Here is a 12431-nt window from a genome sequence, read left to right as displayed (position 1 = left end):
AGTACAGCACCAGCCATGGTCACGCAGACATGCATCCCAGAAACACAGGTTGGGTCCCAGGGTAAATATGCTATTTGGTTTATTCTTGCATGTTATCATATTTAGCCCCACAGTATCATCATAACCGGGGAGAACTATCATCAGAATAATTTTCACCACATGTGACTCTTGTGTATGTAAGTGTTGCTCTGACATTGGTCAAATCTCATTCAGTTACTAAGAAATGCATAATAGGACTATTTTCATAATTGTAGAATGTGTTAATTAAAATTACTGTATGTAATACTACACAGCAGACAATGTTAGATGCACAGGAGACCACTCCTCGAATTAGGTTTGTGAAAGAAAAGTAGGTTGTTTGTTAATTCTTTTTGCTCTTTCTCGTGTATGTGCTTACACCACAGATGGCACTTCACAATCAGAGGAATACTAAGTATTAGTGATATGGATTGTAATAATATAATAAATAATTTAAATAATTGTTTTATTTATATACCGCTTTTCAAAGATCATAGCGGTGAACAGCAAGTAAGCTAATAGCAAGTAAGCTAATTTGCCCCCAACAGTCGGGTACTCATTTAGCGACCTCGGAAGGATGCAAGCCTGAGTCGAGCTTGGGCCCTTTTGCTGGTCTTGAACTCGCAACCTTGTGGTCTTGAGTGAATGGCTGCAGTACAGGCATTACCCACTGCGCCACCAGGGCTCCTTAATGTATGGAATATGTTGCCTAAATTCTAATCTAGATAGATGAAAACCCATAATTCAGACAAGCAACCATAAATCAAAATTAAATTTTACAGGAGTGATCCAGGGAGCAACGAACATGATTTGCAAAGGAGGAATTTGCAGATGAATGGGTTGTGGGATTTTTGTGGAAAAGAAAGAAAAAGATTGCAAGAAACAGGAACTGCAGACATAAAAGCACAGTGTATAGCACAGGAATTTGAAAGTCCCTGGTAAAATATGACCTACCATTTTAAAATCTAATATGCAGATGTAAAAAACACAAACTCTCCCCTTCCCCGTGCCACAGCTGAACAATAAAAAAGTTGTTATTGCATGATGCTGCTGTACTTAAAGTAGTTTACTTTACAGATTCCTTTTGTTCCCTATTTTACAATTACTTTCTATAATTTCAAAGTGATTCTGTTTAAAACATTTTGTGTTTATTTTCTTTAAAAAAATATAAGACCTATTTTTTGTTGCAGTTGCTGCCAGTTTATTTGCTTTAGCCACTCAAGATTGCTTATGTTGCATATAATTATAATCCAAATAATACAGAATATGGAAGTAGAAATGAAATTCTACTATTATTCAGGAAAGCATTCCTTATCATCAGCTTTAAATGCTCACCCTAGAAGATGGCAGGATCAGCTGTATTTCTAGTGAAGGAGGTCTTCTTAGAGCTAAACGTGATTTCCGAATGAAGTTGCAGCCAGTTGGTCACTGATCACAAGCAACTTTCAGATTATGTTCAGTATGAATGTATAAAACAAATGAAGCAAGTTCTTAGAAATTTAAAATGAGTTACAAAGCCTATAATGTAATGTAACAATAAATCTTTTGATGTCTAATTGTTATGCAAAATATATTCACAGGGACCGAAAAAGAGCTCGAGACTTCATGGAATCAGATTTTTCAGAAAGGTGTGTAGTTACTGTCTCATTGTATCTAAATTGAAGTCATTGCCTAAGTAAAATATACTAATTTTGAGTGTGGTAGCAGTATGTCATTTTTAACTATAGTATTCCCCACAGTAACTTGGTTTTCTGTTTCAGAACAAATACTGTTCTCTGTTGTACTTATGCAGCTACATTCTAAACAAATTAGGCAAGTCGGGTCAGGATTAGTAATCATGTACTGTTGGCTCCTGCCAACCGCAGGCTTGCCACTTGTGGCTTGGAGCATCCATGGATGGCTCCACCTCATTCTCCCCAGTGGCAGCACCTGCATGCAGCCTCACTGCCATTGAGAAGAATAGGACTTGACATCATCTGTCATTGGTAAAGATGTTGAATAGCACTGGGTCTAGTCTGCTGCATCTAATTAATTGCAATTAAGCAACCTCTTCACATTTGCCCATAGGAGTATTGCTAAACCAGCCATTTGTATATTAAAATTTGCAGCTCATGATGTTAACAACTTCCTTGGACATTTTTCCAAAACCTTGATGGAGACTTTGTTAACTGCTGTCAAGTCTCCTTTGATTTATGGTGTCCCCATGAATGAGAGATTCTAAGTCACTTTATCATCAACTGCCTTGCTCAGGTCTTGCAGACTTAGAGATGTGGCTTTCCTGACTGAGTCTAACCATCTGCAATGTGGTCTTCCTCTTTTCCTACTATCTTTTATCTTACCAAGTGTATTTTCTAGTGAGTCATCTCTTCCCCATAATATATTGTATGGCAGTCTCAGTTTAATCATATTGGCTACTAGAGAGAGTTTAATCTTGAGAGTTCAAGACCTATTTATTTGTCTTTTTAGCAGTCCATTGTAGGAGCAAATTTCAAATAAATTGATTTTCTTTTTGTCAGCTTTCTTCACTGACATACGCAGATGTAGTCTCATATTACCCCAGCATATTTCCTTTTACAGTCATGGCAAGAGATATCTAGTACCCCCTTGAGCAATTATCCCTTCTCAATAAAGTGCATATTATCTATGAAAATATTTCAGTGTTTAGTTCCCTTCGAATCCCCTACGGGGTAAAAAACCTCTACTTGAGACTAGCTATATTGAATCAGTTAGAGGAATGGGGGAGATGTTTGTGGGTGTCATGGTAAACTGGTTTGCCACTGTGGGAAGCAGAATGTAGGACTGTATGGGCCTTTGGTCTAATCCTGCAGGGGTCTCTTTATGTCTTCCTTTTGAGAGCCAGTGTCATGCAGAATAGGCAATTTATCCCGAAATATTTTTTGTATTATAAACCAGTCTGCTATTATTTAAATTTACTAAGAGAGAATATCAAATCATATCCGCTTGAAGAAAAACATTGTGAACATCAAATGCTTTCAGATAAATTATTTTCTTATCAAATATGTCCCACTTGCTTTTCTTTGAAAATATTTGGATTCACTTAATTTCAACTCATATAATCAAATTCCAAATTAGGCCCTTTGGACATGTGGAATTCTAATTAACTCCAGCCACATATTGAATATGCAAGGAGTTTTGGGTTTTTGTTTGTTTGTTTGTTTGTTTTTTGGGTAAAACATGTTCATAGCACAAGAATGAAAAATTTTGTAGTGTTTTACAAGAAAGATTTTGAATTAAAACATGCCTGGTTTCAACAGTGTTGTTATTCAGCTGGTTTGCCCTGGTTCAACTGAACGAGTTGTTAAAATTGTTAAAAGAAGCGTAGGCGGGGGAGATTAAAAAGGGAACCAAGAGTAGTGAAGGGGCAGAGGAAGAAAAAGAAGCTGAAGCAGATAACAAGGAAAGAGAGGTGAAAGGGTTAGGGGAGAGGGAAAGACAGGATCCTCTGGAGCTCTAAGGGAGAACCATGTGCCACAGGCTCCACCATTCAGTGCAGCTGCTGTTAAGGTTCAGGGGAAAACACCAGCCATACGCAGAGCTGAGGGAGCAACGTTGCCAGCTCCTGGGATCCTGGTAGCTTGGCAGCATTCCCAGGTGAAGGGAACTGGCAGGACACAGTTACACACACAGGCAAAATAATAAAATAAAAATAAGATGAGTTGTTAAGTACTTCGAAAAACAATTCATCTTATTTTCTGTATTACACATTCATTTTTATTTTCCACCAAGAAAAATACATTTCAAATGCTGCTATAACCAAAGTGACTTATGAAAGTTAGTAATTGCTCTTATCAATATTTGATTTTTTTCCTTCCCTACAGTAAAAGAAGCAAAAAAGGAGATAAAAATGGAAAAGGTCTAAGACATTTTTCAATGAAAGTCTGTGAAAAGGTACAGCGTAAAGGAACAACATCTTATAATGAAGTTGCAGATGAATTAGTATCTGAGTTTACAAATTCTAATAGTCACATAGTTACAGATCCAGTAAGTAGAAAATAAACTGTTTTGCTAGTTCTTCATATGCATATATTTAACCTATTCTGACTTATTACTATCACCTTTTTCCTTATAATAATAAAAAAAATTATTTTGGGATGTATCCAACTGATTTTCAGTTATTTCTTCCTACAGAGTGTCTCCTAATCTGTGGAGCAGCTTTTCCAAAGGTAGTGGTGCTGTAGTAGATAGACCAGTAGATACTGGGTGTTTCTTACATTAGCGAAAGTACTTCATGTAGGGGAAAGCAATCCTTGAAAACAATCCTGTCAGTTTTATAGAAACATCTTTATTGGGACGCTACTCATGCAACAAAGATCTCCCTCCCATGGCATTGCATCAGTCTCCCTCCCCCAGCTTCTCCTGGTGATTGGAGTAACCTCAAGAAGAGCCTAGCATTAATGGTGTAGTAGAGCCAGGTTTTGCAGGGCGAAAACATTAACATATTTTGACTTCCAGGCATGATGGTGCCAACTGCTTCCACTAGCTCTGAAGCTTTCATGTTCTTTCTAAATTTAGCAGCAATCCTCCAACTGAACTGATGGATAAAATTAATTTCTCCAGCAACAGAGTATTACTGTGAACTATCCCTATTGCTCTCCAAAGTGTTTTGGAGTAGCTTGGTCTTGAATAAACAATTGAGCCCCATTAACTTTAAAAAATATGACTTAGCAGAAATAAACATCAGGATTAGTACAGTCACCTGTGTTCTTGGCCTTTTTTCTTTTTGACGGGAATGCCAGGATGAACAACTGCCCTAGGATCTGTCATGGGGGAGAAGGTATAATGGGAGGTGGGGATTTCTGAAAATGGAACTCAGGTTGCTTGTATAAGCAGAATTCCTGTCTCTGTTCAGTTTTCAATCAGTCCCTTCTCAGGCAGCAGTTACGTTTTGCACTAGCTTCTAGACTTTTTTTTAAAAGACTCATGACTCCCAGAAGTGGGTAAGAGGCATTTTAGAGGGATGTGGAGAGGACACGGTGGAAAGTCTTGTACATTTCTACAGTTGTGTATCTGTTATGTCTTTCTGTGTATGTATATATGCAAATGTATGTTCAGGCATCAATTAGTTCAAACGTTATTAATAAAAATGTATAATTTTGTATCTAATTGCACATATATGAAATTTTCTAAGATTTGGTCTTCTTACGATTTCAAAGCTTGCAAATATTGGGATTGGAACAATCATGATGATAGTAAATGAACCATTGTTGATCTCTGTTGGCCTAAACCATTGTTTATACAGAATCAAGATTTTTTTTATAGATGATATGTTTTCTACACCATTGTAGGAATACATATTAAATATGTATTGTGTTTTAGCTGTTCAGTGACTTCAAAAAGGGCAATAATGGAAAGAGACCAATTTCATGTAACTTTCCTTTCTGTGTGTCTGCTGGTGAAAATTCTGCATTTAACGTGACTCTGCAGAGACAAAATGATTGACCGCTTGCTAATATAAATGTCTTAAGAACACAATTGTTATACTTCCTTTTCTACAACTCCTGGGTGTCTCAGTAAATTATTTAATAATTTCTGTGATATAAAGAACATAAGTTATATTTTAATTACATATAATATAATTAAAAGTTAATAACATTTTTCTTCAGCCTCGGTATCAATTGTTAGTCCCCACACAATATTCTCAAAATTATGAGCCTTATGCCAGATTACTGAAAAAGGTTACTTCAGCTGCTAAACTGTTAGAAGAAATAGTATGCTGCACTGGTATCAAATTAAAATAATGATCTCTAGATCCCTGGTCTGCAGGTGTTATGTGTGTGTTGTGTGCCTTCAAGTTGTTACCGACTTACAGCAACCCTGAGGCCAAGGGTTTTTCTTGGCAAGATTTATCCAGAGGAGGTTTGTTGTCGTCTTAACCTGTTTCATAATCTGGCCCTGGTTAAAATAGTCTCAACCTCTCATTGAATGAAGTGCAGGCTGAGTACTGATATTCTCGACTGTTCCACAAATGAACAAAATGCAAACCTCTGTCTTGTATTAGAACAAAGAAACACAATTTCAAATCTTTCCCAGTTAAATAAATGAAAAATCTATATATGTATTACGGTTCCTTTGCAGGCTAGACTAGACTGATGTATTTGAGAGGGAAAGACAGCTACTGCTATTTTGATGTTCTCTGTATTTTGATTTTCCACAACACTGATTTTAAATAAAAGTTCTAGTGTTCACAGTAATATCCTGCCTAAAGTGGAAAACTCATGCAATATTTAATTATGACTTCCCTAGACAGATGATGATATATTTAACAATACTGCATTTTAAGCAGGTTTATGATCAGAAGAATATTAGACGGAGAGTTTATGATGCACTCAATGTGTTGATGGCAATGAACATTATTTCAAAAGAGAAAAAAGAAATCAGATGGATAGGTCTTCCTACAAACTCAGCTCAGGAATGTCAAAACTTAGAGGTGAGTAAGGTGAGGAAAGTGTGTATTGGTGACCATTTCGTCCTCTGTTTATGTTTATGATGTTGATAATTTCTGTTTATATATGAATGAAAGAAACTGTAGTAGCACCTACAATACACAAAAATTTGTTTTACACTGGTTTCCATGAAAAAATCGGTGGACTAGCAGTCTAGGTCTAAGAGCTGAGATTGCTCAAAAAGAGTTCATAAATTTGTATTCTAGAGCAAAAAGTAGAGATTTCATTATTTAAAAACATTGATGTTGTTGTTTATTACTAGTATTTATGTATATAGCACAATTGGTATAACTGCCTCGGTATGAAATAACAACAAACAAACAAACCACATTACTAAATTATCTGAAATAAAATAAAATAAATAATAAAAGTAGTACAATTTGATTTCTCTGAAATGTTTGTTCAAGTGGTCCCAAAGTCCAAAATTCATTGATCTTCATTTTGGTCCCATAAGATAACACATAAAGTTTGGTAAGTTCTATGATTGAGCATGCGAATTAACATGCATAACAAACAAAGGTTAATACTTTGATATAGTATAAATTTATTAATATTCATACAGGCAATTTAAGCCTGAGAATCACTATGCAGAGTGTCAGCTGGTTAGTTCCTTCTCATGTTAAAACACTATTTAACTTCTCCATTGCTGATTCTCACAGTCCACTGCTGAGACACATGTGTGCATGCACACACACACACACAGACTCTTATGAGGCAAAATGTCCTTGTAACATTAAGAATATGCCTGGAAATTATATCCTGTTTTCAGGTTTACTAAAATAGTTGGTTTCCTTACAAGATGTCAGTTTTTCCCAGAGGAAGACAACACTTTGGTAGATTTATTAAAAATAAATTCTTATGTTCATTCTCAAGATGGAGAAGCAACGGCGTTTAGAACGAATAAAACAGAAGAGAGCTCAGCTGCAAGAACTTCTATTGCAGGTACATTTTTCAAAACTGAACATAAGCACTTCCATACAAATCCATTGTGTTATGCATAAATGGTCTTAAATTAGCAGAGGACATGGTGTTGAATTGTTGTGTAAGTTGTATACTGTAATTTTGCTGCCCTCCAGAAATATACCAGGAATAGGCCAGGCACAGGAAACAAGCTGCATGTGGACCTTTGGATTCCCACATGTGGCACCTCAGCGCCCCCCCCCCCCCCCCTACACAAATTTAATTTTTCAGGTCAATTGTTTGCTGGCAAAACTCCCAAAAGCTTCCTCTATCCTCCCAGAGCTCCTAAAATGAAGTTAAATTGGACAAAAGGGCAGCTAGGTGTGAAGTTGCATGACTTCAGATGTGCCAAAACATGCCAGTGAGGTCTACCCAATAAGCATGGGAGGGGGGGGGAATGGCTCCCACACCCTGCACTGTTTGTTGCCCACCCCTGAAATACACTGCAATTCCTAATCTATCCTATAAGATTTCATACTGTTTTGTTAAACACAATGGTGAGCCATAGGTTCTATGTCATGCTCTTCCTTTCCTCTGCTAATGGACCTTTTCTAAACTAACTTGGATTTATTTCGCTGGAAATTCTACAATTCAAAAACAACAACTACTGGAATATTAAAACTTCAACTTGCCTTGTGTACTCAGTGCTGCATCTAGTGCTGATGTTGTTATCTATTTTTGAGGCAATAACTTAGGTAAGACTTTTTGTGTTTAAGTCTAATTATTTTAACTTTTTTTAACAGCAAATTGCTTTCAAAAACTTAGTACAAAGAAATCAACACAGTGAACAACATACTCGGGGCTCTCCAGCAGCCAATTCTACAATACAACTACCTTTTCTAATAATAAACACAAGCAAAAGAACAGTGATAGATTGCAGCATCTCTTCTGACAAGTGAGTGTGTTACACAACACATGTGGCGTGTTCAGTATATTTTGCAATAAACCTGGCCTTTCTTTTTTAAAAAGGAAAATAATAAAATCAGTGCACTACCATGTTAATTCTAATGGAATATGCGTAAACCACAGAGCCCCTAGGTTATTTGATTAAAGAGAGAATGTGTGAAACCAAATAAGACATTTGCCTGTTTCTTCATTACTGTGTAATACAAAATTATAGCTATAGCTAGGTGCAGTTTTCCCAGCTGTTGCTGTTTGCAAGAATAAACTTGCAGTGCTATCATATTTGTTGCTTCAAAGAATTAACCTCATTTCATTATCTTTTAAATCTGATTTGCATTGATGATAGCTATGAAAGGAAAATTTCAGGGCAAACGGAAATATTTGCATTCAGCTGAGAAATTAGTTGGTGTGTGTACTGTATCTGTATGGTTTCAGGGCCTAGACCTACTAATTTGATTTCAAAATTTATAATCAGCCTTGTGAAAGTCTGCCCATAAGTTTCATTAAGCAACATCACCTACATATCACCTGCATCTGAAGAAGTAAGCTTATGCTATCGACTTCTTTCTTTCTCTCAGGTACAAAACACACTGCAGAAATAATCCAGTTTGAGACCACTTTAACTGCTCTGGCTCAGTGCTAGGGAATCCTGGGAATTGTAGTTTATTGTTTATCTGCTTCATGCTTTTCTTTTTTCCCTTCGTTCCTTCCCCCCTGCACCCCCCCCCCCTTGGTTCACAAATGCTCAGTAAGTGATTCTGGAGGCAGCTGCTGTTTACCTTGCCAGTTGTGAGCTACAGTAAAATTGGCTATAGCAGAATCATTCCCAATTCAGGCTTCATTATACTGTTTATTGCAATCAGATTGCTACAACTTGATAATGAAAGTTTGTATTTTTCCAGCCCCCGCTTCAACACCTTTCCAATGTCAGATTTTCCATCTAGATAGAAGACAAGGAAAATTAGGGAGAGCTGGGTGGGCATTAAAAGCTCTTGTAAAAAGGGGCTTCTTGGAGGCTTTATTAACTGAGGTATGCCTGTATGTAGTTTGCCAAGTGATTCACTCTGTATATGTCAGGGGATTTAGACGAAGGTGGGTGCATAATATGTGTGAAAGAACATAAGAATTTATGAAATCCAAGTCACGCAGTGATCAGCAGCCCTGTTCATGTTTTGCAAACTCAAGACTATGGCTTCCTTGATTGAATCTATCCACCTCTTTTTCTACTGCCTTCTACCTTGCCAAGAATTGTTGTTCTTTCTAGTGAGTCATGTCTTCTTTTCACAATATGTCCAAAATGCAGCAGTCTCAGTTTAGTCATCTTGGCTTTTAGGAAGAGTTCAGATTTTATTTTCTCTAGGATCCATTTACTGTCGTTTTGGAGTCCAAAATATCTGCAAAACTCTCCTCCAGCATCACATTTCAGATGAGCTGATTCTTTTCCTATCAGCCTTTTCTACTGTCCAGCTTTCCCAAGCAAACATAGAAATTGGAAATTCAGTGGCATGGACAGTCCTGATTTTGGTATCCAATGACATATCTTTACACTTGAGAATCTTGTTTAGTTCCTTCATAGGAACTGCCCATCCAAGTTTTAGTGTTCTGATTTCTTGGCAGCAGTCCTCATTTTGATTAATGACTGAGCCAAAGTATTTGAAATCTTTGATTATCTCAGTTTCTTCATTGTCAACTTTAAAGTTATTGTAGTTGTTTGAAATCTTTGCTATTTTCCACTAGTAGTATGGTGTTACCTGCATGACTTAAATTGTTGATGTTCCTTGCTGCAGTTTTCTCATCTCCTTCCTTAGAATCTAATCCAGTTTTGCATATCATATACATTCAGCATACAAGATAGACAGGGTTTATTATTCATCAATACAATCAAATATTGTGTTACATCAATTTGTTTAAAAGCGATCCTTAGTTTTTCGTAATCTACACAATCAAAGGCAATCTCACCACCATAGAAAAATCGTGCCTTGGTGGGATATTATGATTGGATGGAGAAGCATAAATGAAAAAAGATAACATTATCAAAGAAGTTATACTAGGACACACTGCATTCAGCAACAAAGCAAAAGCTGTTGAAGAGAATTCTTCATGCCTTATCTTGTGAGAAGAACACAGAAATAAATTTGAAGTTATTTTTGCTTTTGTGTACAACTAATATTTGAGAATAAAATGCATTTGAGTTAAGATCCACAAACGCAAAACATGTTTTGATAATCCTGGATTGGTGAATGTAATCTCAAAGATCTAACAGTTGCGTACAGCAACTGAGGAAAAAACTGTTGTAGTACATTCAGGGATGCAGTTTATAAAAAGGAAAGAAAGAAAGAAAGAAAGAAAGAAAGAGAAACATTGTCTCCAACAGCAGCATGAAACTGGAAGTAGCTGTGTGTAAAGTTTTTAAACAAAAATACTGGTCAACAGCAGTTTTTCATCGTTCTCCTTAAAAGCTGTCTGAATATATTTGCCAGGCTTAAATCAAGTAACAAAAGGAAAGCTTCTATAACTTTTCTTGTGGTTTCATTCTTCCATGCACACTTCGTAAGAAAAGTACTAGATCAGTTTCATAATTCTCCCACAGAGACATTTGAAACATTTCTAATTTGATATTCCAGTGAAAAGCGTCACTGGCAAGAGGAAAGACCATGATATTGTCTCAGGTTTGTAGGAAGTTTAGGTGAACAAGCATTTTCATAATCTATGAGCAGTGGTCCACACTTCAGAAGCAATAAATCAGTTGAAGTGATTTATACATGTAGCTGTGAAAATACATTTGAGGATCCCAACTTCAGTAAATTCTGTTCTAGTGATATTTCATATGAAGCATGAGCTTTGGAAAGGAAGATTTTATCAAGGAATTGGAAAGCTTCATCGAAAACAAGACCATGGAGAAATAGTAGAATATAGCTTGGCCTTATTTGCTATACAAGATACTAATAATTCCAGATTGTGTCAGAATATGCCATATTCTTTGGAGCAGGATTTCTCAACCAGGGATTCTTGGAATCCTAGGGTTCCTTGTGCAGTCTCTAAGAATCCCAAGAGAGAGTATGATTTTTTAAAAAAAGAAACATTTTTATGCTATAGATATAATTGTTATGAAGGGGTTCCCTGAGACCTGTACATTTTATGCAGGGATTCCCTGAGATCTGAACATTATTTTAAGAGTTCCTCCATGGGGCAAAAACGTTGAGGAAGGCTGCTCTGGAAAGTGCTGAGCAGCAGTCCATGAAAAACTGAACTGTTCGCATCAGGTATCAATACCAGTTTACAGTTAGAAGTGGTACACTGGATGAAGGTAATGTCCGTTATGAACCTGTGCACTGATACATCTGCGGACATATTAGCTTCTGGGTCTAGATGATATCTGGCTATTTATTTTTGTAATTTTCCAGTGCCTTAAAACATGCCAGGCAGATGTGAAATAGACCAGAGATTATGCATGACTTCTTGAACTTGGAACTTGCATCTGCTTGTATCCTCTATGCAGGTCTGGCAATTGTGAGATAATTGCAAAACCTGTTTTTTGTTAACTCTCTTGACTGTTTTCAGGGATCTCTTCATTATATATTCCACAACTAATAATAATAGGATTTATTTATATGCCGCCCAATCACTGGGAATCCGGGCAGTTTACAACAGAGGGGATAATAGACAGTTCCCTGCCCTCAGGCTTACAATCTAAAAAGACAGGACACAAAAGGAGAAGGGAATGGTGGGGGGAAGGGATCAGGTCCAGCATTCATCTCTCCCTCTGAGGCCTGGACCAAGGCAGACTGACCGGAGGGAGGGCTCTTCTTCTTCAGGCTAGCCCTGATGGAGCTCGGCCAGCCTATTATCTCCCTCACAGTCCAAAGAATGACAGTTAAGGAGGGAGGAGCCTCTTTCTTCAGGCTAGCCCTGATGGAGCTGGGCCAGCCTACTCTCCCCCTCATAGGCCGAAGGATGACAGTTATGGATGGAGGAGCCTCTTTCTTCAGGCTAGCCCTGATGGAGCTGGGCCAGCCTATTATCTCCCTCATAGACCAAAAGATGACAGTTAAGGAGGGAGGAGCCTCTTTCTTCAGGCTAGCCCTG

The 12431-nt window shown here is 37.2% G+C and overlaps 1 protein-coding gene across 1 annotated transcript in view; it reads left to right on the top strand.

Annotated features, from left to right (window-relative positions):
- Nucleotides 1–12431, top strand: part of TFDP2 (transcription factor Dp-2) — a 33583-nt gene continuing 21152 nt past the window's right edge. Inside the window, 7 exon segments of the mRNA XM_042458995.1 lie at nucleotides 1–40; nucleotides 43–61; nucleotides 1599–1646; nucleotides 3858–4020; nucleotides 6323–6466; nucleotides 7356–7424; nucleotides 8186–8337. Coding sequence (XP_042314929.1) covers nucleotides 16–40; nucleotides 43–61; nucleotides 1599–1646; nucleotides 3858–4020; nucleotides 6323–6466; nucleotides 7356–7424; nucleotides 8186–8337 — 620 coding nt within the window. The 5' untranslated portion in view covers nucleotides 1–15.

Source organism: Sceloporus undulatus, chromosome 3 (genome assembly GCF_019175285.1).
Source record: "Sceloporus undulatus isolate JIND9_A2432 ecotype Alabama chromosome 3, SceUnd_v1.1, whole genome shotgun sequence".
Classification (NCBI taxonomy): domain Eukaryota; kingdom Metazoa; phylum Chordata; class Lepidosauria; order Squamata; family Phrynosomatidae; genus Sceloporus; species Sceloporus undulatus.
This window is presented reverse-complemented; position numbering and strand designations above follow the sequence as displayed.